Source organism: Saccostrea echinata, unplaced genomic scaffold (assembly GCF_033153115.1).
Source record: "Saccostrea echinata isolate AGI-Se365-2 ecotype Australia unplaced genomic scaffold, CSIRO_AGI_Sech_v1 ptg000086l, whole genome shotgun sequence".
Lineage (NCBI taxonomy): Eukaryota > Metazoa > Mollusca > Bivalvia > Ostreida > Ostreidae > Saccostrea > Saccostrea echinata.
In genome coordinates this window covers 3448977-3475037 of record NW_026889835.1, presented here as the reverse complement: position 1 = coordinate 3475037, position 26061 = coordinate 3448977, and the positions used below count along the sequence as shown (strand labels likewise).

The 26061-nt window shown below is 34.0% G+C and overlaps 2 protein-coding genes across 2 annotated transcripts; one reads left to right on the top strand and one right to left on the bottom strand.

The window, feature by feature from the left end:
• The first annotated feature begins 330 nt into the window (after positions 1–330).
• Positions 331–10221, top strand: LOC133176977 (inositol monophosphatase 3-like). Its single transcript, XM_061312047.1, has 5 exons — positions 331–669; positions 4629–4794; positions 6992–7087; positions 9065–9238; positions 9431–10221. The coding sequence occupies exons 1-5, from the start codon at positions 346–348 to the stop codon at positions 9694–9696; spliced, it is 1026 nt and encodes a 341-aa protein (XP_061168031.1). The 5' UTR covers positions 331–345; the 3' UTR covers positions 9697–10221.
• Positions 10222–18577: 8356 nt separating this feature from the next.
• Positions 18578–25118, bottom strand: LOC133177142 (uncharacterized). Its single transcript, XM_061312251.1, has 2 exons — positions 24763–25118; positions 18578–19773 (listed from the first exon to the last, which is right to left on the bottom strand). The coding sequence occupies exons 1-2, from the start codon at positions 25079–25081 to the stop codon at positions 18698–18700; spliced, it is 1395 nt and encodes a 464-aa protein (XP_061168235.1). The 5' UTR covers positions 25082–25118; the 3' UTR covers positions 18578–18697.
• Between the last annotated feature and the right edge of the window lie 943 nt (positions 25119–26061).

The window sequence follows — 26061 nt, the reverse complement described above, 5'->3', positions numbered from 1 at the left end:
ATTTTTATGTAAAATTACACCCCAAAATAATTTAAATTTTATTGATAATATTTGAAGAAGGATTATAAGAATAAAACATCATCCACATCGAAAACAATTATTACGAAAATAAAGAAAAACTCATTTTTCTTGTTTTTACTAAATGGGGGAAATAATTTCTTTGTCATATTTAAAAAGAAATTAACCTTAAAAATTAGGATAATACTGAATTTAATAATATAAAAAATCAATTTTGATTCATTGATTTTTTCTTTTATATAATAAACTCTTAGAAAGGAAAAAAAAATACTGTCTTTTATTTTTAATCAACAGTATCTGTCATTTCGTCTATTAGTCTTAACAAAAATGGGTCCAGCGAATGCAAGATTGAATCCAGTTGGGGCTGCTGCATGCTTTGCGTTTGGACTATGTATGGTGATTTATGTGTTTGGATTTCCAGATTGGTTTCAGAAGGAGCAGAAGATAAGTTTGAAGGAACTTTTATCAGTTAGCATCGCTCTTGTTGAGCGAGGTGGGACTCGGGTACGCGAGATACGTGAACGTAACACGTTGGCAGACAGATCAAAAGGCAAAACGAAGGAAGGAGCAGATGAAGTACTCACAGAAGGCGATATGGAGTCTCACAGAGCAATTGTATATGGTTTTGCTAAGACTTTTCCCGGACTTCAGGTATATCAAGAAGTGACAGTCTTGATTTTTTATTTAATTAAATGTCAAATGATAATGTAAACAATACCACATCATACTCACGTTCCCGAACACACGTTTGTCAAGTCCATATGAGTAATAGTAAATGGGTTGAAATACCTGGAGTTTGATCATGCTATTGAAACAACAATTATATAATTTCTTTGTCTTTTCCCTATTAAGTTTGATTGATTGATTGTATATTGTTTTACGTCCCATTGGAGAATTTTTCACTCATACCTCTAAAGGGCTTCAAATTTAGACCTTCACTTGGCACTCAGGGCCAGTAAGCAGTGAGGGTTCTTTATCGTGCCAACGCCTACTGTGACATGGAGCCTCGGTTTTTAAGGTCTCATCTGAATGACCTGCAACTTTCACTTCTAAGTGCTGAGTTCTTGGCGAAGGAACAGTTGCTACCTATTTTTTATCGACTTAGGTCAGTCGATAATTTGAACACAATGCAAATTTAGACCTATTTGCGGCACTCAGGGCCATTGAGCAGTGAGGGATATCTTTTTCATGCCAGAATATACTGCAACACAGGACCTCGGTTTAAACGGTCTCATCTTAAGGACCAGTCTCCAGGTCCTGCAGTGGGATTTGAACCCATGGAATAGGGATCAACTCTTTATTCATGACTCTAGAGCAAACACTCTAACCACTTACTAAGTTTGAGTTGTTTACATGACAGACTGAATGAATATTTTCAATATGCAATCAGATTCTCTACATTATAATTTACATTTTATAAAAACAAAATAAAAATATGAGATACATGTATATTATTATTATGAAAAAATAATAATAACTAGAAACTCATTGCGAGCAATGAGAGGTCTTCCATCTGATTTTGAAAATAAAAAATGTAAATTCAAGCTGAAAAAGTAAAAGAAAATTCAGACACTCTGGAGATTTAACCCTGGTTGTCAGCGTGAAAATCCAACGTGCTAACCATTATGCCATTTCAACTCCCGCTTCAAAGTGAAAATGACGAAAATGTCAAGAGTTTGGATTTATCAATTCGAAAACAAATTATATATTTAATATTTTGAAAAGAGGCTCTCTTAACCCTACAAATATTACAGAAAAATATTGAAATTGAAAAAATCGATTTTTTAAATTCACTTCCGGAAGCGACTGGAACTAACGACGACGCATGAAAAGGTCCCTTCACCAATCTAGAAATCATGTTCTATCATCTCTAACAAAAAACCCCACTCAACATCATTTATAAAGTTCAAAATGTAAATTTAAGCAAACAAATTCGGGATTAAACACAGATCGCCTTCATGAAAATTCAATATGGAAGCCACTACACCAGCGCAATTTTACCAGCCATCATCAAAGTTTACTTTGTATCGTTGCCTGAAGTAACGAACGTCAGGGAGGTTAAAATTTTTTTCATATATATTGCGGAATTATAGAATGAAAGCTGGCTAGCCAAATTTTGTGCAAGCAGATTCACATCTGAATTCGTTACTTGAGTTTAAACAATAATAAATAATCTATTACTGATGAACTGATGATACTGTTTACTTCCTTTATTCTTAATTTGTGTATTCAACTTTCTATTCCATGCAATTCCATATACCTGTATTTCATACAAACGTGTCCGTGTAATCTTTTTCTGCACTTCTGCATCAGACCTTTTTTTTTACTATGAAAGAAGAGTCGAGATACATTACGTCATGAGTAAGTCTTCACACCTTTTCTTTGAAATGTATGTTCTATTGAATGGTCTCAATTCTCATATATATATTATTGTATGTTCCGTACAAATTACTCATTTTATTGCATTTGGAGGTCAAAGTATTTAATATGTTGTCAAAGACAGATTATCCATTTCATAATCTGAAAGATCCAACAATTGCTTCATATTTCATTAACCCTTATGGTAGTTTCGTTCAACAAGACGCTCGGCTGTCTCCGTAAACTCCAACCTGCCAATCGGCAATCCTCGACTGACCCCGCTATGCTCCATACAAACCTCGGAAGTGATTGGTGGAGAAATATGCATCAAATCGATTACATTTCCCCGCCGAAAACTGCCTTGTAACTCATTTCATATTTTACTCTGCATAAAGTTCTTCAAACATTTTTTTTCTCTTGTCTAATTCTTTCTTGGATATTGGTTTTGATTACAACATCATGTAAGTAGTCTTTGAAAGCAAAACATAGTGCTGGGTGTGCTTAAAAGTAACTCAGACTTCAAAGGTTGGAGGAATTTCAAATAAGATCACATGACTGTATCAGCAACATGGTAGAACACCATTGACGTCCAAGGTTAGTGTGCGAGGTACCAGCCACCCGAGGAGCTCCGAGTGCCGACCTGCTCGTCGGAGTTTACGGAGACAGCCGCCATTTTGGACCCACTTCAAATTTTGAAATGCAAATATCTACAGTTTGGATTTATCAATTTTTAAACGAATTATATATTAAGCCTTTTTGGAAATGCTTCTATTAACCCTACTTATATCGAAGAAAAATATTGAAAAACAAAAAAGTTAGGAAATTCAACTTTTTAAATTCACATCCAGTAACGACCGGAAGTACCGACGACGAACGAAAAGTCACGTTCCGGCTGGGATTTATCACGATCTATAATCCTTGAATATCTTGATATCTTTTACCATTCTTGAGATTATCCGCGGACAAAATGTCTTTTTAATTTCAGAAAATGGTCTGTAACTTAGCACCGGAAGTGATTTTCCAAAAAATCTCTCGGAGAAAATAACTTCAGATTACAACACATTGTCTGCAAATTTCATTAAAATCCATACAGTAGTCTTCGAGAAATTGCATGCACAAAATTAGATGGTCAGAAAAATAATAATAACTAGAGCAAAGCTCGTTGCAAAGCAACGAGTAGGTCTTCCGTCTGATTTATGATGTTGACTGTGATAGATTTACTCAAAAAAAAAAAAAGAAAAGAAAAGAAGGAAGAACAAGTATAAGTGAATAAAATAGGCGACTGAATTATTCAAAATATGTTTAGAAACACATGAAAGAGTGATATCTTTTAATTTCAATCCATTTCCGGTTCTTTTAAATTCACTTCCGGTATGACAAGAAGTGCTCAAAACGACTTAAAACTCCACAATGAGTGTGTACAAATCTTTCCTGAAAGTTTGGATGAAAAATATTCATTTTTTGGACAACTTCCGGTTTATAAGTACAACTTCCGGTGGAAATGAAATGACTTGAAACACTATATATGTCAATGTCATAAACATTTAAAAATAAAAAAAATTCAAAAATTGCATATTTTTAAGCTACTTCCGGTGGACAACGGAAGTGACGCCGGAAAAAACGAAACACCGGAGACAAATGTACAGATCATGATCTATTATCCCAGAAAGATTCATGACTCCATCTTTAACCGTTTTTGAAAAGAGGCACAGACAAAATTTCAATTTAAAAAGAGAAAATCAAATATAACTCGCGACCGGAAGTGAATCATCAAAATAAAAAAAAACGCCTTAAGTTCATGTAATTTGCCATCATTGCTGAAAGTTTCATGAAAATCCATCGATGCATTTACGAGAAATCGCGTGCACAAAATCGGTAAGAATAATAATAATAAAAAAAAGTTGAAAAGAAACAACAGAATAATAAGAAGGTCTTCCGTTGAGACGGAAGACCTTAATAATAAGAAACAGTAGAATCACTATAAGGTCTTCCGTGAAGACGGAAGACCTTAAAAAGAAAAGGCCAAAATGATAGGATCCAAAATGTCATGACTCGTGAGTCCAAAACACTGAAAGCCAGAAATGACTGGAAATCACCTAATATACAATGAGTTGTGCCTATCAAATCATATATTAAATATATGATTTGATAGGCATAATATTTACTCAATACTGTAAAATTTTCCATTATAATTACTTCTAAAATTCAACAAATTTCCTCATATTTGACTATTGAAAATTCCCTTTTTTCAGGTTATTTCTGAGGAGTCAGATATTAGGCCTGTTAGCTTTAAGCTGATAGAAAATGTTAATTCAAAAAATGAGGAGGTGGACAAATTAATTAAGAATGACATGTCTGTGCCATTTCACAGTGTGGCTGTTTGGGTTGACCCTCTAGATGCTACACAAGAATACAAAGGTAATTTTTTTTTACAGATTTAGAAATAGAGGTGGGATGATACTACGACACGTACCAATATTTCCTGCTAAGATACGGTTTATGATACATATATTGAAATATAAGAACGATATGATACTCTAACACTTTTCAAAAAATGAAAGTAGTTTGAAAAATAGGGACTTGCAAATAAAGCAAAAAGATGATATTGATATTGAAAATATTCCTTGTAATAATAAGTCATAGACATAGAAATGTTTTAGCTTCTTAGCAACCTCGGAAAATGGAACGAGAAAAGTTGACAGAAGTCAAGCAGTCTATAAAGCGTGTAATATAATATACATATTTAAATTATCCTTTTCACAGCTGGGGATATTGTTACTAGTTAGTATCCTCTGGGTACATGTATTCTCTTAAGAGAAAGGGACTTTCACCATTCCAGTTCCCAGAGGGCAACTCTGAACAAAGATGGTGTGGATTCTCTAATTTTCATGAAAAGAAATAAGAATTTGATATTTTGAACCAATAATGGATCAATTATTTGTAAACGAACCTGTTTATAAACATTTGGCAATGTGTACCTGTAATATTGCTTTTTTGAATTTTTAGTCAATGATATTGATGAACTACAAGTATTAATTTCAAAGCACTTTTGATTTGATTTAAAATATTTTGTTGATTTAATGTCAAGATGACATTATTATTTTCTGTTTTATTACAATAAATCATGATACATGTATCATATCTTATCACATGTATCGAGATATGTATCATATCCCAAGGTCTGTGTATTGTCCCACACTTATTTAGCAATGGTTTTAATGTCATAACAATGATAACATGACATCTTAATGCAGTCTAGATTTACAGTTTGCAAGTTAAATGTAAAAAGTAAAGATTGTGTTCAATTGTAAAGTCATGCATTGTTGGAACCCAGATGATTTCTCCCAGTTACACTATACACAGCCCAGTTAAGTGTAGTGTACTAAAGAGAAAATGCATGATGCTGAAGAAAAAAAAAATTATTCATTGTGTGTGGGTTTTTTTAGCTCTTCTGAGCCAAAGGCTCAAAGAGCTAATGCTATGGCCATTTGTGCGGCGTGTGGTGTGCGTAAACTTTTTAGAATATGGGCCATAACTCAAGAACCCCTTAGCCAATTATTGTCAAATTTGTCACAGGATATCCTTGGCCCAAGGGCTCCCATTTGTACTAAAACTAGGGTTGTGACCCTTAAACAAGGGGAGGTCATTAGGAAAATAGAAACAAAAGTACTGGTTGCTAAAAAATCTTCTTCTCAAGAACCTATGGGCAGATTATCACGAAACTTACACAAAAGGATGAGGATATGTTGTAGATTAAAATTTGCACGGGGATTTACCCTGGGGCAAAGGGCGTGGTCTCAAGGTCACTTCAAAGTTGACCAAAAATTACATTTTATTAAAATATTAATATTTTGCTTACTATAAGGACTAGGATCATCAAATCTTGTCAGTTGATGCATCTAAGGACCTCATATCATGTTGACTCAAAAGTAGGTCATGATGACCTACTTTTTAAATTTTGCAGCCATTCTTTTTCAAAATGATTTAGAGGCATATTTTGAACAATTTAAGGCCTATGATCATCAAACTTTGTCAATTGATGTATCTCGGGTCCTCAAAGTACATCAACTAAAAAATAGGTCACCTTGACCTACTTTTTGAATTTTATGGCTAATCTTTTTCAAAACAATTAAGGCCATTAATTCGAATACCGAGAGGTTTAGAATCATTAAATCTTGTAAGATGATGCATCTTGGGGCCATAAAACATATTTATTAAAAAGTAGGTCACAATGACCTACTTTTTGAACTTTGCAGGCATTCGATTTCAAAGCATTTTAGAGGCATAATTTGGACATTTTAAGGCCTATGATCATAAAACTTTGTAAGTTGATGCATCTTGGGTCCTCAAAAAACGTCAACTGAAAAGTAGGTCACTGTGACCTACTTTTCAATTTATATGACTATAATTAAATATTTCAGGTACTAATTGACTTAGAATCATCTTGGGTTCTCAGAGTGTGAATTGGAATTTCAAGGGTTTATCTAAATATACAGGATACTTAGAGGCTTCAAATAGAAGTGATAGGTTGTACAGTTTATCAGAAGAGCGATTCAAGGCCCTTGGACCTCTTGTTTTTTTTTTTTGTTCTTTTATTTTTTTGTTTCTTTTTTAGAAAATTTGCAGAAGTTTGTGACAGTTATGATATGTGTGGCCGTCAATGGGCAACCAACAATTGGAGTTATACACAAGCCATTTGAGAAAAAAACAGGTAATCCACCTGCTAAATGAAAAATTTCTTATAAAGAATAAAGTTCTTGACTCTTTTTAGCTCACCTAGCCTAACCATATTGAGCCATCTGTCTTTCCATCTGTTCGTTAACTTTTTACATTTTCCATTTCTTCTCTGGAACCTTAACACCAAATTCAACCAAACTTGCCACAAAGCATTGTTACAACGCACTTTGAAAAACTACGCACTTTGAAATTTTTTTTCAAAGTGCTTTAAATTTGGGACCAACTTAATGCACTTTGAAAAAAAATATTTCTTTTCGAAGTGCGTTAATATTGACCATATTAACGCACTTTGAAAAAAAAAATTGCATGACTTGATGGTAATTATAGCTATTTGATATGTATTTAGAAATATGAAAAAATTGCTTATTCCCGCACAATGATTTCTTTCTTTTTTTTTTTTTTTTTTTTACAGTTATTTGATTAGTATTAAGAGGTTGAAAAAACTATTTATGCATTTTATAGAATTTTTTTTTTTATTTGTATTGTATTTGATTTGATTTGTAATTAAAAGCTACTTTGGCCAAAGTATAGTCAATTGGCTATTGTTGCTCAGATCAGTGATATGGCCCCTGAGCCTATCTTCTTTAATATGATAGGTTGCGTTATTTTTTTTTTTTCAGGAAAGCTTATCTCAAGTTTTTCATCTATTTTACGTTAACTCAAATTTATTGAGAGAAAGTATATCAATGTCATACCAACTATGTATTAAATACATATATTTGGGTAGGAAAGATAAAGAGTTGGGCTGAGGGACCCTCTACCTGTCCTCTCCTTCTTCTCGATGATGGTAGATCAATTCATCAGTTTTTCGAAAGAAATATAACAAAATAATGCTGTCTATTTCTTAAATCTAAGTCCAGAATTTTTGTTTTATACATAGTTTTTCAAAGTGCATTAAGTGTCCTCATGGTAAAAAATGTTGATGTACACTCTTAATGCACTTTGAAAAAATGTTCAAAGTGCGTTGATTTTGTCCCAAATTTAACGCACTTTGAAATTTTTTGTCAAAGTGCATGGTTGTTGTCCCAATTTTAAAGCAATTTGAAAAAAAATTTCAAAGTGCGTAATTTTTTCAAATTGCGTTGCCACAAAGCATCCTTTGGTGAAGGGGATTCAATGTTTTTCAAATGAAGGGTCAGGCTTTTTTTGAAGGGGAGATCATCAAGAAAAAGCAATATTAGGGTGGGTGTTTTAAGAAATCTTCTCAAGAACCACTGGGCCAGAAAAGATATAAAACTTATGTGAAAGCTTCCTAAATGAATGAAAATTCTAGTTTGTTTAAATCATAACCCCTGGGGTTTTTTGGGCCACAGTAGGCAAAGTTTTACATAGGAATATATAGGAATAAAATTTTTAAAATCTTCTTTTTAAGAATAGCAAAGCCTTGATTAGTCATATTTTTATGGAAGCATTCTCAGGTAGCATAGATTCAAGCTTGTTTAAAGTATTACCCCCATGGGCAGGGTGGGCCCACAATAAGTGATCAAAGTTTTACATGATAGGAATACATTGGGAAAAAATTTTTAAAATCTTCTCAAGAACAACAAAGCCCTGATAAGTCATATTAATATAGAAACATTCTAAGTTGTGTGTAGAATCAGTTTATTAAAACCATCATCGCAGGGGATAGGGTGGGCCACAATGGCAAACTGTTTTACAGAGGAATATATTGGACTGAATCTAGTTAAATCTAGCTATAATAGGTAGATGAAGAATAGCAGGGTAGTGACTCGGGTGAGCATTGTGACGGATGGGCCTCTTGTTTGACATATGCAGCATATTAGACAATCCTATAGGTAATTAAAACTTCTACACTCCTAGATGAGAAAAGATAACAAGTACATTTACAAAGATCAAGCATAGAATGTTTTTAAACATGAGATAAACAGGACTTGAGCATTTCTGCATGGAATTCATTATGCATATTATATTTGAATTGTGTGGATTACAGTTTGGGCTTGGGTTGGTACTGGCCATTCATCAAATCTTAAAAAAGTAGAAAACAACAGGAAAGAGGGTGACCCCCACAATATCATCATATCTCGATCCCACACAGGAGATGTGGCAGAAAGTGTCAGGAAAAGTTTGGGAAACAACACAAATATTATCTATGCTGGAGGAGCAGGTAACTCTAGAATTTAATCCTCAAGCTTTAGATGGGAAATGAAAAGTTACTCTTTCAATCCTGTTTACAAACAAAAATGAAGAGAATTTTTTTTAATATTCAAGTTAGACACACTGATTTAATACCTTAACGTACATGTATAAGAAAAATTAGTATGATAGAGGTTAATGAATAAATGTGTTGCATTTTTAGGTTTTAAAACACTGGAAATTGTGGGAGGAAGAGCAGATGCTTATGTGCATACCACACGAATAAAGAAATGGGATATATGTGCTGGAAATGCTATTTTGTCTGCATTTCATGGAAAAATGACTACACTTGAGGGTGCATTTATTGACTATTCCTCTCGGAAAGAAGTGAAAAATAATGATGGATTATTAGCAACTCTGTTTGATCATTACAAATATTTAGAACAGCATATAGCCAAACCAATGGAACACAACAAGGATAAAAGTTAGTGAAATCAACAGTATTAAAAGATTTTCTAGTTTTATAGTTATTAGGAGTGGGCCAGTCTTTTTTGTCAAAAGTGTACATACATTATCAATAATGTCCTAGTTGTATACATGTTTAATAATAATGACCGAGTAGTTAGAAATTGTAATTAAATGCAAAAATTTTGATGGAGAAGAATGCAAACATTTTTTTCTTTAGCAAATGGATATGCTGATTCTGATACATATAATTACAAAATCTCCTGAGGAAAAAGGAAAATTGGGTTCATTAAAATGTACTTGTAGTTTGGGGACATTGATAACTCTACCTTTATATTGAATCAAAACAATGAGTAGGCTTGGGCAGAATGTTTACAGGAGTAAATTTTGATATGAATGGAATTTAAGGTAGGTTTCATGCCACACATTTTTGCAACTTTTATCTATTCTAAGAAAGTGTGTCTTGTGTGGTCTTTCAAGGTCTGCCTGTAATAGATATTCAAATATTCATGAGGTCTTTGTTTATCAACATGAAGGCTTAATGCGTTATACCACAGTTTTTGTTTCTGCTTAAATCTATTGCAGAATCCTTTTTTTTTTTTGGGGGGGGGGGGGGGGTTGAGTAAGACAAGTGAAAAGTTTGAAATTTGCTTTTTCTACTCTGAAAATTTTAGGCAAAATAACACAATTAGCCAAACTAATGATTTGTAATGAATTGTATGGATATATTTTCAAGTTTGTTCCTTTACTAGTTTCTGTGGTATATGCTCTGTTTTTCACAACCTTACAGATGTCATATTTTGTAGTTTAAGTGAAATCACAGAAAAATGACCAAGTTTTGTTAAATATGTTATTTGTATGACATAGATATTACATGCATGTTTTATACTTATGAACAAATTATTTATGTTTTTTGGTCTTGCACCTGATCAAAAGGCATCTGCTTTATTTTAATCAAATTTGTCTGTTGTCTCTGCTGTCTTTTCTTAAATGTGAATTTTTCTGAAGAACTGATGACTTGTTTTTAACTAAATTTAGATCACAGCATCCTATCTGATGGGCAAGTTTTAAATTTGTGGTAGTTCTAAATTTAATTTGCCAAACAGAACCACTCCAGCAGAGATTTAATTTTATCTTCTCTAATACGTTTGTAATGCCTCAGGTGAGTAGTGATGTATATACAAGGGCTTCTTGATAAACATTAGGGTATATTGAGGTTAATCTGGAAATATGTGCTGTTAATATTAATAGTTGGGGTGTAATGATATGAATAGAGTGTATCATGATATATCTTGATACACTTGGATTGTATCATGATACATATAACAATATTTCACCTTTTATATTTAAAATAAAATTTTTTTGTCTTTGTTCTTAAATGAGAAACTCTCTATTACAACGTGAAAGGACAAAAGTTGTAGATTCTGTCACATATACTTTATGTAACATTTAATAAACTCTGAACACAATAAAAATAGCTGAAGTGAATAAAGAAAATCAGTTTTATTAGGTTTAATTTAAAAGAAATAATTTGAATTGCTTAAAATGCTATATACTGTGATACAAAGGTATATGGTTTTTGTACAGCAATATGGTACAATTTTTTGTGTATTGGGGTATACCAGTATATCATTACATCCCTAATTAATAGATCTTTAATTTGTATTAACATTATATATATATATATATATATCTAACTCTGGGATTGTATATATTATGTGTATGTATTGTATTTTAATCAACCAGGTTCATTACAAAATTTTGTGACATCAGTCTTATGTAAAGGAATGATCTTTGCTTGTAATGAATGTGAAACTTTTTATTGTCTCATATGTTTAATATTTCATTGTACCTGAGATGATTTAGTACAAGTTATTTTCTGTGTTATTCTTAAGCATTACATTGTATATGTTTTTAGAATGTTATATATTGTTTTGTGCCATTTGGTTGGCATTTGGTGATGTTTCACTTGCTCCAGTTAATTAGAGCTCATAATGAGATGCACTTGGTCTAAATGTACTCTTCTATGCAGCTTCTAGCTAGAGGTTCACAATAACATAGGAGCAATTGGCAAGAATGCTTTGAGAGAATGAGATTTTAAGGAAAATCATGTCTACATTTTAGCTTCTTAAAAATCATAGTTATCCCCCTTTTCTCCAAGACTTTTTTCTCTTCTCAAATTGTTGTCATCTCCATTAATTACATCATTTATTCTAGCTAGCTTTTATCCTGTGATTAAATACTTTTAAAAATTCACATGTAATTCCATAATATACATGTAGTTTTATTGTCTTTTGTGTTGGAAACATTCAAAGTTTATAAATTAGTTTGTAGTGATTTCTTCTAGTTATTCTGTATAGTCTTTGTTTTCCCAATGAAGGGGATTCTAAACATACATTTTTATATATTTGTTTTATTAGTGGTTTTCAGGTTTGTTTTACCTAGGTGCATGGTGCTAGATTTGGTTGTTGAACATAAACATATTATTTTGTGAATTTCTTTTATGGATGAAATAGATTTTTATTTTTATATACCTGCATTGCATATGTGTATATTATGTATAATGTATAACCTATCAATGCTAGTCATATATGAATATTTGTAAGTTTCACTTGAAGGCCATTATTAATGTGAATTTTTTTTCTACTTAAAAACTGGTTTTGTAAATCAACTTTTGTGTATGTGTGAAAGGTGCAAACTTGTTCTCCTCAATTTTACATAAATTTATTTCAATAAGTTTGTATTCATAAGAGTGGACTGAGTGATTGCTTTATGATAACAAATGGTGAGGGACTGTTGCTCTTTTTTACAAACAATTTTTGCACGGTGTTATCAAAGCTGGTGTACAGTTACCAGTGTCTACCATATTGTTGTATCTAAATGAAGTCATGTCTGCAATATTGAGTTTATTAATGAGAATTTAGACAATTGACAGTATTTCAGATGTTTACATTCCCTTTTTAGCTCTACTGGTCAGAGACCAGAAGAGCTTATGCAATAGTAAGGTGTCCATCGTCCATCAGTCTAGCTGTCTGTCCGTACACAAAATATACATACCCCGGTAATTCTATGTGTCGGCTTTTGATTTTGGTAAACAGTGCTGCCATGGTTACTTTAAATAGAAATTTCTGTGAAATTCTTTCAAAACACATTAAAACATTACTAACTACTACAATAAGATCTTGTACACAAGTACACTATACAAAGATTCATAATTCTATTTATGATATACCTTATAAATAGTCTTAATAAAAAAACTGCCAAAAATCTAGAGGATTTTGGCATTCAATATCTTAGCATTTTATTAAACTTGTGCTGAGTTTGCATTACATATACGAGTATGTCCTGAAACATTCCGAATACAAGCTTTCAATATCGAAAACACTGTTTTAAACAAAAAAAAAATGCTGTGTGCTCAATCTTACAATGGCAAATGATGGGTGGTGGAGCTTAGGAAAGATGTGTCTATTTCCACACATATGTAATTATTTACCCAAATACTGAAATGCCTATAAGGTCAATAAAAAAAACTCAATCAGCAAATCGTAATGCTTGGTATGATTAATGGAATGACATGTACTATTGAACACTTTCAGAACAGATGCTGATATAGCACACTTTTAATGTAGGTACCAAAAATGAATGATTTTATTAAATTATTGTATTTAAGAAGTTAACATAAATCAATGGGAATATGTTTTAGCTATATAATAAAGGAGTTATAGAACTTATATTGGTGAATATATTGGCATTTGTTGGCAGTAAAAATGCACAGACAAGCTTATGCATTTGTACAGCCTACTCAGGCCAATATTCAAGGAATTTTTCACATTATGCATAAATTATCCCACATTTCCAACTGTCCCTGGAATACCCAACAAACTAGAAAGTGATTCCTTACATGTAACATAAAAATGTAATTATAAATTTTAAAAATGCTGTCTATTAAGTATGAAAAACACAAGACATTTTAATTTCCATAGTCCCTGCCCACTGATGTCGAACACAATGACAGCTGCAGGAGATTTACCTGTATATTAGGCAACTGACCTTGGTGAAATTTGCATTCAGTTGTAATTATTGAGAAAACAACACACATTCATAGAGTTATCACAGAGAAAATTGTTGGAAATATAAATATTCACCAATATAAGTTTCAATAAGACTTGGTACACAAGTACACTAGATCTAACATACACCAAATACACACCAGTAGAGCTACAGTCTCTAGACACTTCTGGTTGATTTATTAAGGAAGCTCTAAACTGTGCACTCTAAAGAGCTCTGATTGTAGGATGATCTGCCCATAGATGTAAGATAGAAGTAAATCTACACTTAATGAGACAATTTGTAATACATTAAAGTTTTCTTAACATTATAGTAGACCAAGATAAAGTAACTGAGTACAGTAAATGTTGTTTACCAATGTAAGTAAACAACAGTGATTTCTGTTCACTAATACTCCAGCGTCTTTGAACAATTTTCCTTGGGAATTTCAAATAAGGCAGGTAGTCTGTGTTGAAAATGAACTAGATAAACTCAGTGTGTACACCTTTTTATGATACAATGTTTTTAAAGTCAAAAAAAAAAATGTATTTTTGTTGGTGTTTAGAGTTTCCTTAAGTACATAGAGTAAAACCAATTTAGAACTAAGTTTCATGAAATATTCAACACACACAGAAAGAATTTGGTCTTTATGAAAAATATAATATTTTTTCAGCTATTACTGGTCCAAATATTGGGTAAAAAAAATGAACTGGCAAAAGGTAATTGCAGGAGTAAACCATTAATTTTGTATGGTGTAGAAAATGCAGGTGCTAGATTTGTTAAGTTTGTGTTTTAAATTAAGTAAGCATTTTATTTATAGTGTAGTATAGAAATGTGCCTGTTTCGTATATTCAGCAAAAAACTTGTCTTTGTGGTACAATCAGATAAATAAAGTACAACTTTTGTATTACATATATTTGTATGGTGACAGCATTATAGTTTACATGTTGATACAGCTGTGTTTTAACAGTTTTAATATTCTGGTGGAGATGTGATTTGATATAACATTACTGTCTTTATATGAAAAATACATGTACATCTGTATATTTTGGACAAGTATTTATATTTTGGATCATATAGGTTCATATTGGTGGTGAACAAATTTGTGTATTCTTTGTCATACATGTATATTATATTGTTTTAAAGGGACTCTGAGAATAAAGCAAGCAAAATATTCAGCCAATTTATATTTTATAGTAGACAGTATGTAACAAAGTAAGCATTCAGAAGTGGTTCCTTCAGGAAGAGGGACCTTCTAAGAAACAGTACTTTTACACATCTTAGTACAGTGTATGCTCAAATTTTGTATCCAGCTTCTTGTATTTAAATAGTTCATATCAAACTTTCTGTCAAACTTGTAGCTAGATCTTTACTGGGATAAAAATACAGCAATTGCAGCTTACACATGATCACCCAGAAATGTAATCAATATTTCATTGCAAAGCAAGAGGCCCATGGGCTACAATGCTCATCTGAGTGACTTTAGCCCTGCTGTTCTTCAGAAATTTTTTAAAAGATTTTTATATTCCCTTGAAAAATTGTGACCCCATAATATGGCTCCACCCTAACTCTAAGGGGTCTCTAAATCCATACACTAAGAGGATGCTCCAATATCAATATGACTAACATGGCCTTATAAGATATTATAGAAGATTATATAAAAAAAATCTTATATAATCCCATGTGAGATTTTACTTTCATATTTCAATGTAAAACTCTTATCCCTTATTATGGCCCCATCCTAACTTTGGGGGTCAAAATTTGAACAATTTATAATATATGCTTCTTCAAGAAGCTTCCATATAATTTTCACCTTATCTGGCCCAATGGTTCTTGAGAAGAAGAAATTTAAAGATTTTTCATATATATTTCAATGCTAAACTTTCATCCCCTATTGTGGCATCACCCTAATTTCAGGGGTCATGATTTGAACAATTTAGAAGCTAAACTTCCTCGGGAAGATTCTACCTAAGTTTCAGCTTTTCTTGTCTAGTGGTTCTTGAGAAGAAAATTTTTAAATGATCTCACCCTGTTTTTTGCCTTTTTTTGATTATCTCCCTTTAGAAGTGGGCTTGGCCCCTCATTTGAACAATTTAGAATCCTCTTTTCCCAAGGATGATTTGTGCCAATTTGGTTAAAACTAGCCTAGTGGTTCTTAAGAAGAAGAAAAAATGTGAAAAGTTTACATTATAGTAGACCAAGATATTATGGCCCCATCCTAACTTTGGGGGTCAAAATTTGAACAATTTATAATATATGCTTCTTCAAGAAGCTTCCATATAATTTTCACCTTATCTGGCCCAATGGTTCTTGAGAAGAAGAAATTTAAAGATTTTTCATATATATTTCAATGCTAAACTTTCATCCCCTATTGTGGCATCACCCTAATTTCAGGGGTCATGATTTGAACAATTTAGAAGCTAAACTTCCTCGGGAAGATTCTACCTAAGTTTCAGCTTTTCTTGTCTAGTGGTTCTTGAGAAGAAAATTTTTAAATGATCTCACCCTGTTTTTTGCCTTTTTTTGATTATCTCCCTTTAGAAGTGGGCTTGGCCCCTCATTTGAACAATTTAGAATCCTCTTTTCCCAAGGATGATTTGTGCCAATTTGGTTAAAACTAGCCTAGTGGTTCTTAAGAAGAAGAAAAAATGTGAAAAGTTTACATTATAGTAGACCAAGATAAGTTTACAGAAGGACAAACAGACAGATGGATGGATGAGGAACAACAGGTGATCAGACAAGAGGCCCATGGGCCACAATGCTCATCGGAGTCACTTTAGCCCTACTGTTCTTCATCAAATATATCTGTTATCTATTATGGCCCCACTCTGCCCCTGGGGTTCAAGATTTCAACAAAGTTGAATCTACACCACCTGTGGCTTCTTCCACATTAAAAAATGATATATATATATATATATATATATATATATATATATATATATATATATATATATATATATATATATATATATATATATCTCAATGTTAAACATTGATTCCCTATTGTGGCCCTGCCCTAGCTCCAGGGGTCATGATTTGAACAATTTAGAATATACACTACCTCGGGGAGACTCCAAATAAGCTTCACCTTTTCTGGCCCAATTACTCTTGAGAAGAAAATTTTTTAAAGATTTTTCCTATATATAATTTCAATGTAAAACTGTGATTCCTTATTGTGGCTCCACCCTACCCCCAGGGGCCATAATTTGAACAATTGAGAATCTACACTACCTAAGGAAGATTCCACATAAACTTCACCTTTTTTGGTCCAGTGATTCTTTAGAAGAAAATTTTTAAAGATTTTTTCTATATATTTCAATGTAAAACTGTGATTCCCTATAGTGGCTCCACCCTACCCCCAGGGGCTATAATTTGAACAATTTAGAATATACACTACCTCAGGAAGATTCCACATATGCGTCACCTTATTTGGCCAAATGGTTCTTATAAGAAGATTTTCCTAAATATTTCAATGTAAAAATTTGACCCCCAATTGTGACCCCACCCTACCCCTGGGGGCCATGATTTGAAAAATTTAAAATCTACACTACCTCAAATAGATTCCATATAAGTTTCACCTTTTCTAGCCCAGTGGTTCTTAAGATGAAGATTTTTTAATGACCCCAACCTAATTTTGTCTTTTGATTATCTCCCCTTGGAATGGAGCTTAGCCCTTCATTTTAACAATTTAAACTCTCCTTTACCTAAGGATGCTTTGTACCAACTTTGGTTAAAACTGGCCAAGTGGTTCTTGAGAAGAATTTGAAAATGTGAAAAGTTTACAGATGGATGATGGTCAACGGGTGACCAGGAAAGCTCACTTGAGTTTTCAGCTCTGGTGAGCTAAAAGCTCACTTAAGCTTTCAGTTCAGGTGAGCTAAAATCATGGTTGGCAGTAGTAATTATCCAGTGCAATTGCTTTTAAAAGGTTATGTGTTTGTTGTGATGAAGTCAGTTCTTCACACAGATACATGTAGCTTGTGCACCATACACATTTTTTGTTTTAATATTTAAATTTTCTTTAGCTGCAAAACTGTAGCTCTCTGGTTGAATAAAATTCGGACAGACAAAAAAGAGAGCTACAGATCGAAGCATTGTAAAAACCTTCGATTTATAGCGATGCTTTTTTGTCGCTCAGTTCGAGTATTATTTCTTGTATAATGTACGTTCTCTCGTTTAAATCACGATATCTATAGACTATTAATTAACCATATCTTTTACTCCTATTCCTGATACATACTTTATTTACCTTTCAACATTGTTCAAGGCGTGTTACTTTAGCAAAACCCCAACATGGACGTCAGAATGCGAATTTTTAAAGCTGACATTCCAAGGCCATATATGGCTGTTTGGAACCGTTTAAACGTAAATAAAGTATCAGGAATAAAAGTAAAATACATGTATATAGCTAATTAAAGGAAATAATGCGAGGAAACGTATATAAAACCAAAAGTAATACCTAAGCGAGCGAAAAAAAGCGTCGCCGTAAATCGAAGGTTTTTACAATGCTTCGATCTGTAGCTCTCTGGTTTGTCTGTCGGAATTTTCTCAACCATGCAGAGAACTACAGTTCTGCAGCTAAATTTTCTTCTATTATAAGAATGATGAAAAGGGTAGGGGATAAATAAATAGTGTTATCTCCCTCACCTTTAAGGGAAGACCTTTAAGGCTTGTTTTAGCTGTGCTACAAATAATTAATAATTTTATAACTTTTTTACGTTAATAAGCAGTCCTAAAAAATTGCCCCGTCAAAAAAAAGGGGGGGGGGGGCATATGAAGATCTCTGGCTAATACTGACATTATACAGTGTAGTCACAAAATATCACACATCTCATCTCATTTATATTTATTCATGGTATTTAAGTTAAGGCAGAAAATATATATATATATGTACACATTATTGTTTTAAGAATGAACAATATATTTAGTAATAAGTAGTTCCTCTTGCAACAGCCAAACAATATTAATCCATAGTGTTTCAAACAACGTCAGGCTGTTCATTCCAAGCGTTGAGCCTGCTTTCCTTAGAGGACATGGGACTGTTAAGGCTACTGTTGAAAAATTTTGGAACTGTTGGTTTCTTTTCATCTTTTTTGGTTTTATTTTTATCCTCTTTTGTGTTGCTCCGATTTTTAATCAGGGGTTCTGGAGTCCAAGCGAATGAAAACTCTGAGTTAGCATCCTCTTCTCCGTAATCGCTGAACGAATCTTGAGCCGAAACCAATTCATCTGAATCGTTAGAAGTCACTGTAAACGCATCTGATGGAGAGTTATTTAGTTTTTCACTCAAGGGAGGTTTGTTTTCAGTTTGTTCTGACATTGGGTCACTTAGTTTTTGTATGGTACACGCTACCTTGATGCCAGACAAAAAATCGTCACCCTCGCTATGGCACATTTGCAATGCTTCTGAACAGTTTTCCAAGGTTTTCAGTATTGCATCATTCAAACAAATTTGAAACCGAATGGGACTGTGGCACTGAAGTTCTAGAAGAGTAGATGATGGTGCGTTTAACGTTGCCGCCAAAACCGACTCTTCTTGGACAACTTTCCCACATTTCATAACGCTAGAATAAGCCGACGTCAAGAGCGGCAAGTCACCGAAAACGTGTCGGATCAACACAGGGAACCTATCCTCCTCATCAATTAAATCTCTAGCTTCCAGCAGTCCTCTGCCATTCTCTTCACTTTCAAAAATCCTGTAAAAACAGCCTGTCTGGGAAATGTCTATCAAAACATTGTCGTCCTTCTCATCTGCACAGATGAGAAATTTGTCATTTGTTGGAGTGTGTCCGTCGTGTCGAATTTCACGATATTTAGACTTTATTTGGGCTTTTTGTTTACCTTCACCCTCGTAAAACCCCCTCACTGTCAAAATTTCTCCACTTTTCACGTGTCTTCTGACCAATGTTGAAGATCCATTACCATCTGACACTAAAGACAAGCAACTCAAACTCTTCGCTGATAGAAACTGGTCGGCCGAGCTTTCTATCAATGACTCTAAAGTGGCATCGGGCGTCAACTTTTCAGTTGGGCTCTTTATTTCTTGAAACCAGCCTGTGTGTAAAATAAGTATCCAATATATATGATGTATATTTTTTAAAATAAATAAATAAGTAAATGATTTGCAATAATAACTTATCTTTAACAAGAGGCCCAAAGGCCTTAACAGTCACCTGAGTATAATCCATAAAAGTATGAAATACAACAAACTGATAGATGAAGCATGTTGCCCAAAAGCACGAGAAATATAATGGTTAGGGATCAACAAAATAATTAGTAGAGTACTCCTTGATAAATCTTAAACTAGATCTATTTACTTATCTGTACCTGCCCCCATTTGTCACTATTATTTTGTAAACTAAAGAAAACAGTGGTGTTTGAGCATAGTTGGTAGACCCATTTCATTCCCTCTCACATTGGCCTCTCTTGGTGTATGAAGAACATTCAATGTACAAAGAGAAGGTATTCTTGTCTCATTTTTATTTATCTATAATTAACAATTAAGTCTACCTGACCATTAAGAACTATGAAAGTACTTCTTGTATTAGATATTACCCCCCTCCCTTCCCTTGTAAAATTTGACATTTCAGTTACATCATTTACAGTGATTAATTATCATAGATGAATAGCAAAGGGGAATAAATTCTTTCAGTAGAATACAAATTAATTAAAAGGGCCCTACCAAGCATCAGAATACTTGGCCAAGTTGTTCACTTGACCCCTGACTCTGGGGCCACAAATTTCAAAGTTATGGAGGATGCATCCTTGCTCACCATAATTATACAGTTAGTTTATCTGCTAAATATCCAGGAACAGAAGGGAAATTTTTCAAGGAATTAATGAATTTTCACTATATAATGAATAGAGCCCCCCCCCCCCTCCTCAACACAAGAACCCCTGTCTCGGGTCACCATAAAATTGACAATTTTGAAAGCGGCACTCTTTCTCATCATAATCATGCACTTATAAGTTATCTGCTAAATATCCAGGAGCAGAAGATATTCAAAGAATTTACATATTTCTACTATATAAATAAATAGAGCCCCGCCCGAACACTAGAACCCCTGACCCAAGGGCCATGACATTCATAATTTTGGAAGAGGCACCCTTGCTCATCATAACCATGCACTTATTTTTACTGCTTGATACCAAGGAGCAGATAAGGAGATTTTCAAAGAATTTATGCATTTTCACTATTCAATCAAAAGAGTCCCACTTTGACACTAGAACCTCTGACACAGGGGCCTTGAAATTCAAATTCTGGAATAGGCACCCTTCCTCATCATAACTATTCATTTAGTTTGTATGCTTAATACCCAGGTGCAGATAAGAAGATTTTTCAAAGAATTTATGCATTTTCACTATTAAATCAACAGGCCCCCAACAGCAGAACCCCTTACCCAAGGGTGAAATTTATTTGCAATTTTTAAAGAGGCACCTTTACTCATCATAACTATGCATTTAGTTTGTTTGCTTAATACCCAGGTAAAGATTTATTGATTGATTGCATGTTGTTTAACGTTCTATTCGAGAGTTTTTCACTCATATAGAGACGTCACCGTACGCCGGTGAAGGGCTTCAAATTTAGACCTATGTTCGGCACTCAGGGTCATTGAGCAGTAAGGGTTCTTTATCGTGCCAACGCCTACCGTGACACGAGACCTCGGTTTTTAAGGTCTCATCCGAAAGACATGTGACTTTCACTTCTAGTGCCCGGCGCTTGACGAAGGAGCAGTCACTACCTATGGTTACGTCTTAAGTTTGACGCGGCGCGGCGAACGAGAATCGAACCCTGGCCTCCTGATCACGAAGCGAGCGCCTTATCACTAGGCTCCCGTGACCGGTTCTCAGCAGAAGAACAGAAGATTTTGAAAAAAAAATGAAATATGGAGATAACTAACAGTAGTCAAACTCAAAAGTCCACTTCAGCAAACACGGACCTCTGAAAAACAGAGGTGGGATCAGGTGCCATGCAGGAGTGAGCATCCCCTGCCGACCGGTCACACCCGCAGTGTGCTCCTTGACATGATCAGTAAAAAACGGAAAAATCCGTAGACAATTCAGTGTATAAATAATGGCCCAACAATTAGTATGAAAAACGTCAGTCAGCATTTGACTTAATGATAGGTTGTATTTGCTGACAAGGTCATTGTATCGACCATAAAACTTTCGAAATGATGACTTCAAACGAGGCTGTTGATATGCTTGTTTCATCAACTTGTTTGTCCATAGCTTGCCTCGTTTAAGACATTGTTAATACGTAGAAATAATGCATTTACACTATATAATCAATAGCCCCCCCCCCCCAGCACCAGAGCTCCTGACCAAGGGGCCAGGAAATTCAAAATTGTGGAAGAGGCACCCCTGCTCATCAAAACCACGCACTTGATATGTCTTCCAAGTACACAGGAGCAAAAAAAAAAAAAAGAAATAATAATGCAATTTCACTATATGATCAATAGAGCTCCATCCTAACTCCAGAACCCCTGACCCAGATGGCATGATATTTACAATTTCGGAAAAGGCAGCCCTGCTCATCACAACCATGCACATAGTATATCTACCAAATACCCAGGAGCAAAGAAAAGCTTTTTTGAGAAATAATGCATTTTCACTATAAAATTAATAACCCCCTTACACCAAAACCTCTGACCCAGGGGCCATGATATTCACAATTTTAGAAGAAGCTCCTTTGCTCATCATAACCATGCACTTAGTTTCTTATGTAATAAACAGGGAGAGAGAGAGGAAGCTTTTTGAAGAACGTATGCAAATTCACTATATGATCAATAGAGCCCCATCCTAACTCGAGAACCCTTGACCCTGGAGCCATGAATTTCACAATTTTGGTAAAGGACTTATATGTTATAATCATGACAACCGTCTGACTGCTTGATGTCCAGGAGTAGAGAAAGGAGATTTTTGAAGATTGCATTAATTTTAATGGTTTTGGTCCCACCCCTCAGGCCTAAAGGGGGCAGGGATCATTAAATTCACAGTTTTTGCCCCTCTCCCCTTTGCTCTACCAAAATTTGTTGGAATTGGTTCATAAGAAGAAGCTGAAAATGTTCAAAGGTTTACGAACGACGCACGCCGACGGACGAAAACAGATTGCAATAGGTCACCTGAGTGACTCGATCATGTGATCCATAATATCAAAAAACGTAAAATGAGAAAGCTCTTTGAAGCCAAAAATTTGAAATGTATGGTAGTATATATTTGAATTTTTTTCCTTCCATAAATTATGTTGAAATGCAAGATAACATCAGGGTGCAAAATAAATCTATGTGATTATGCACAAATTCCTTTAAACTCAGTTTAAAGGTGTTTTTGTGCCCATGTTTAACATCTTACATGTGTAAGTGCTTATATTTGCAAGATAAATCTTAAGCATAACGTTAACATACATGGATCTCTTGTTGGAGATGTAATATTTAGTGCTGTTTCCCTTTATAAGCTGATGATAAAAATTGAATTACGTAGGAAAACAAAATTCTCGCATAAGTTTCATCTTTTCTACCCCAGGAGGTATTGGGAAGGTTTTTAAATAAACAACCAAATGTTCACTATTTCTAAACTAATTCCCCTTAAAATAGGGCAAGATCCTTAATTAGCCTGCCTTAATTTGACAACTTTAATCCCCTTTACTCAAGGATACTCTGACAAGTTTGGTTGAATGTGTTTCTGAAGAGAGGCCATACTACACACGGACAGACAGACGGCTGATGATCTTCGATCAGAAAAAAAATTTAATGTAGCCCTTCGTTCAGAGCTAAAAACTTGTTTTAAAATATGTATTATAATAATAAAATGTTTATATAATGTTTCTTCTGTACAAAAAGTCTTTGCTTTCATTGTTCGAGGAAAATATTAAACATAAATGCATGTAAATATACTCAATCTTGCAGTTAGAATTGAATAAGTTGTATGCATGTAAACAAAATTTCCTTGCCTGTTAATATAAGTAAGGTTCATGTCGACAAAAAATAAGTGGGCACAATTTGCTCTTGAAGGAATTATATTTTGTTACTTCATGCCGTACGTGATCCTGATAGTTGACATACTAATCATCTTGCACGTCAATGCGATCAAAAGCATTTAAATGATCCCTCACCTCTCTCTCCACAGATATCTAAAAGTAATGGTTTCCACACATGCAAATTAAAATAATTTTCTCAAAGGAAACTATAACTCTCATAATTTCGCCGTTTTCTCTGATAACTGAATTATCCTGTTTCATCGTTTTAACTCCCCGTTATGCAGATATACTACAGTGTGGTATTTTTAGCTCGCATGTGCAAAAGGCTCCATAAATTTTATGACGGTACTACGTACTAACTAATTGTTCCTCTGTCTATCTGCTAACTGTAAACTACCTGATTTTCAATCTTTTCTCCGGAACAACTAGACCAATTTCAACCAAACTTTTTATAAAGCATCATTGAGTAAACAGAAATTCATTTCCCCTTTTAAATATATGCATTTACTAAAATATATTATACATGTATATTATATCGATCCCCTGTTTAGTGGAAAATTTAAAAAAAAAAAAAGTAAAAGTTGAAATAAAGGGCTATGTCACCTTTCAAGGGGAGATAATCAAAAGAAGACAAAAAATAAAGCGAGGTCATTTTAAAAATCTATTTCTTATTGATCAAAGGGCCAGAAATGTAAGCTTCCTTATGTACTATTTTAGTTCATTTGTTTAAGCAATATTGCCTGGGACAAGACTGAGATCCGTTTCAACTATCAAACGGCATTACTGATCCATATACATGTATTATTTCTGGTAAGAAAATCCCACCAGGCTTTCAAATGCACTAATGGAAAACATGGAATATTTCCGAAATCATGTTAATGGGTCTTGCTCGTACACCTGTATATGTAATTAATGACGATAAAACGGTGTCATATTTTATGGCTATTCAACATTGATGTATATTTGGCTAATTTCCCACTGAAATTTAATATAACTGATATTTTTAAGTAAACCCTTAAAACATTTATACTTCTCAATTTTATCAATTTATAATCAAAATTTACCCTCATATTCCTCTGGAATGACGTAGTGGGGACGGATTTCTGTGATCTGTGCGGACAAAGCATCCTTCTCGAGACAACTCACTCGGATTTTTCTGGCCCATTTCCTGGAATGAAGCAGCAAGGGCTCAGCCAAATCAAACTTAAACTCTCCAAGTTCTACTTCAGGTGTTTTGTCACTACATTTTACGACAAGAGGAAGTTTAAAGTTATCCACAATATTCTTCAATGTGTAACTCTGGGAACTCCACTGCATATCTGACAGGTTGACCCCATTGCTGTTTGTATGTTTTAGAATGTTGGTCAGTTTTCGTTTAATCATTCGGAAAGTCTACATCAGTGAACTTGAAATCGACAAAGTTAAGGTTCCTCTCTCTGAAGTTGTCGCTTTTTTTAGCTTCACCTAGAATAAATCGGTGTCCTGAAACGCCTGGTCGAGCATGAATTTTTGTGCATTTTTTAAAGTAAATACCTGTATTAGGAAATTAACATATGTATACAGACTGCCTATCTAATATCGGTATAAGAAATAAATACACATCATATCGCAAACACTGCTTTAGTATCACTCTGATGGGTCCACCTTTTCTGGGGGATTTATTTTAAGAGATAGGATGGAGATAAAACGGGAAGGGTGACAATTATTGGACAATTTAGTTGGGTTATACGCTATCAAATCTGTGTGGGGTTTACAAGGATTAAATGGAGTAATAATTTTGTGTACTGAAGTGTGATATATTGAACATTCCCTGGTCGTACATGAAAGCACTTTTACATGAACCAACCTGAGCTTTATTACATAACACGTGACCACATTAGTTTCATAGACATTCAGACCGTTTTCTTGTGATGCATCCATGATCCAATATGTTATGAGCCAGATTGTCTTCAGTGTACTTTGATGGCTTGCAAAACCACTAAGCAATACCAAAGTTCATTTTTGATACCGAAAGTCTTTATCATGACTTTCGGTATTCAGCAACACACTTTAGTACCAATGCCTGGATAATTATGCCTGCAGTCAGACAGGGTTTGCTAAGAAAAGTAATGACTTGGCCCTCTGACTACTCCTTCGTCGCCAGGATTGATTGATTGATTGTATGTTGTTTAACGTCCCATTCTCTCATATAGAGACGTCACCATACATGGCCGTAGGAAACGTCAGACTTTCTTCTTCCTCAAAGTCATCTTCCATTTCGAACATAAGCCAAATTCAGGCCCGTAGGAAGCAATTTCAGTTTGGGGGGGCACAGCCATACATTTTTCAGTTGACGTTGAGGGGGCACTACCAAAAATTTCCTG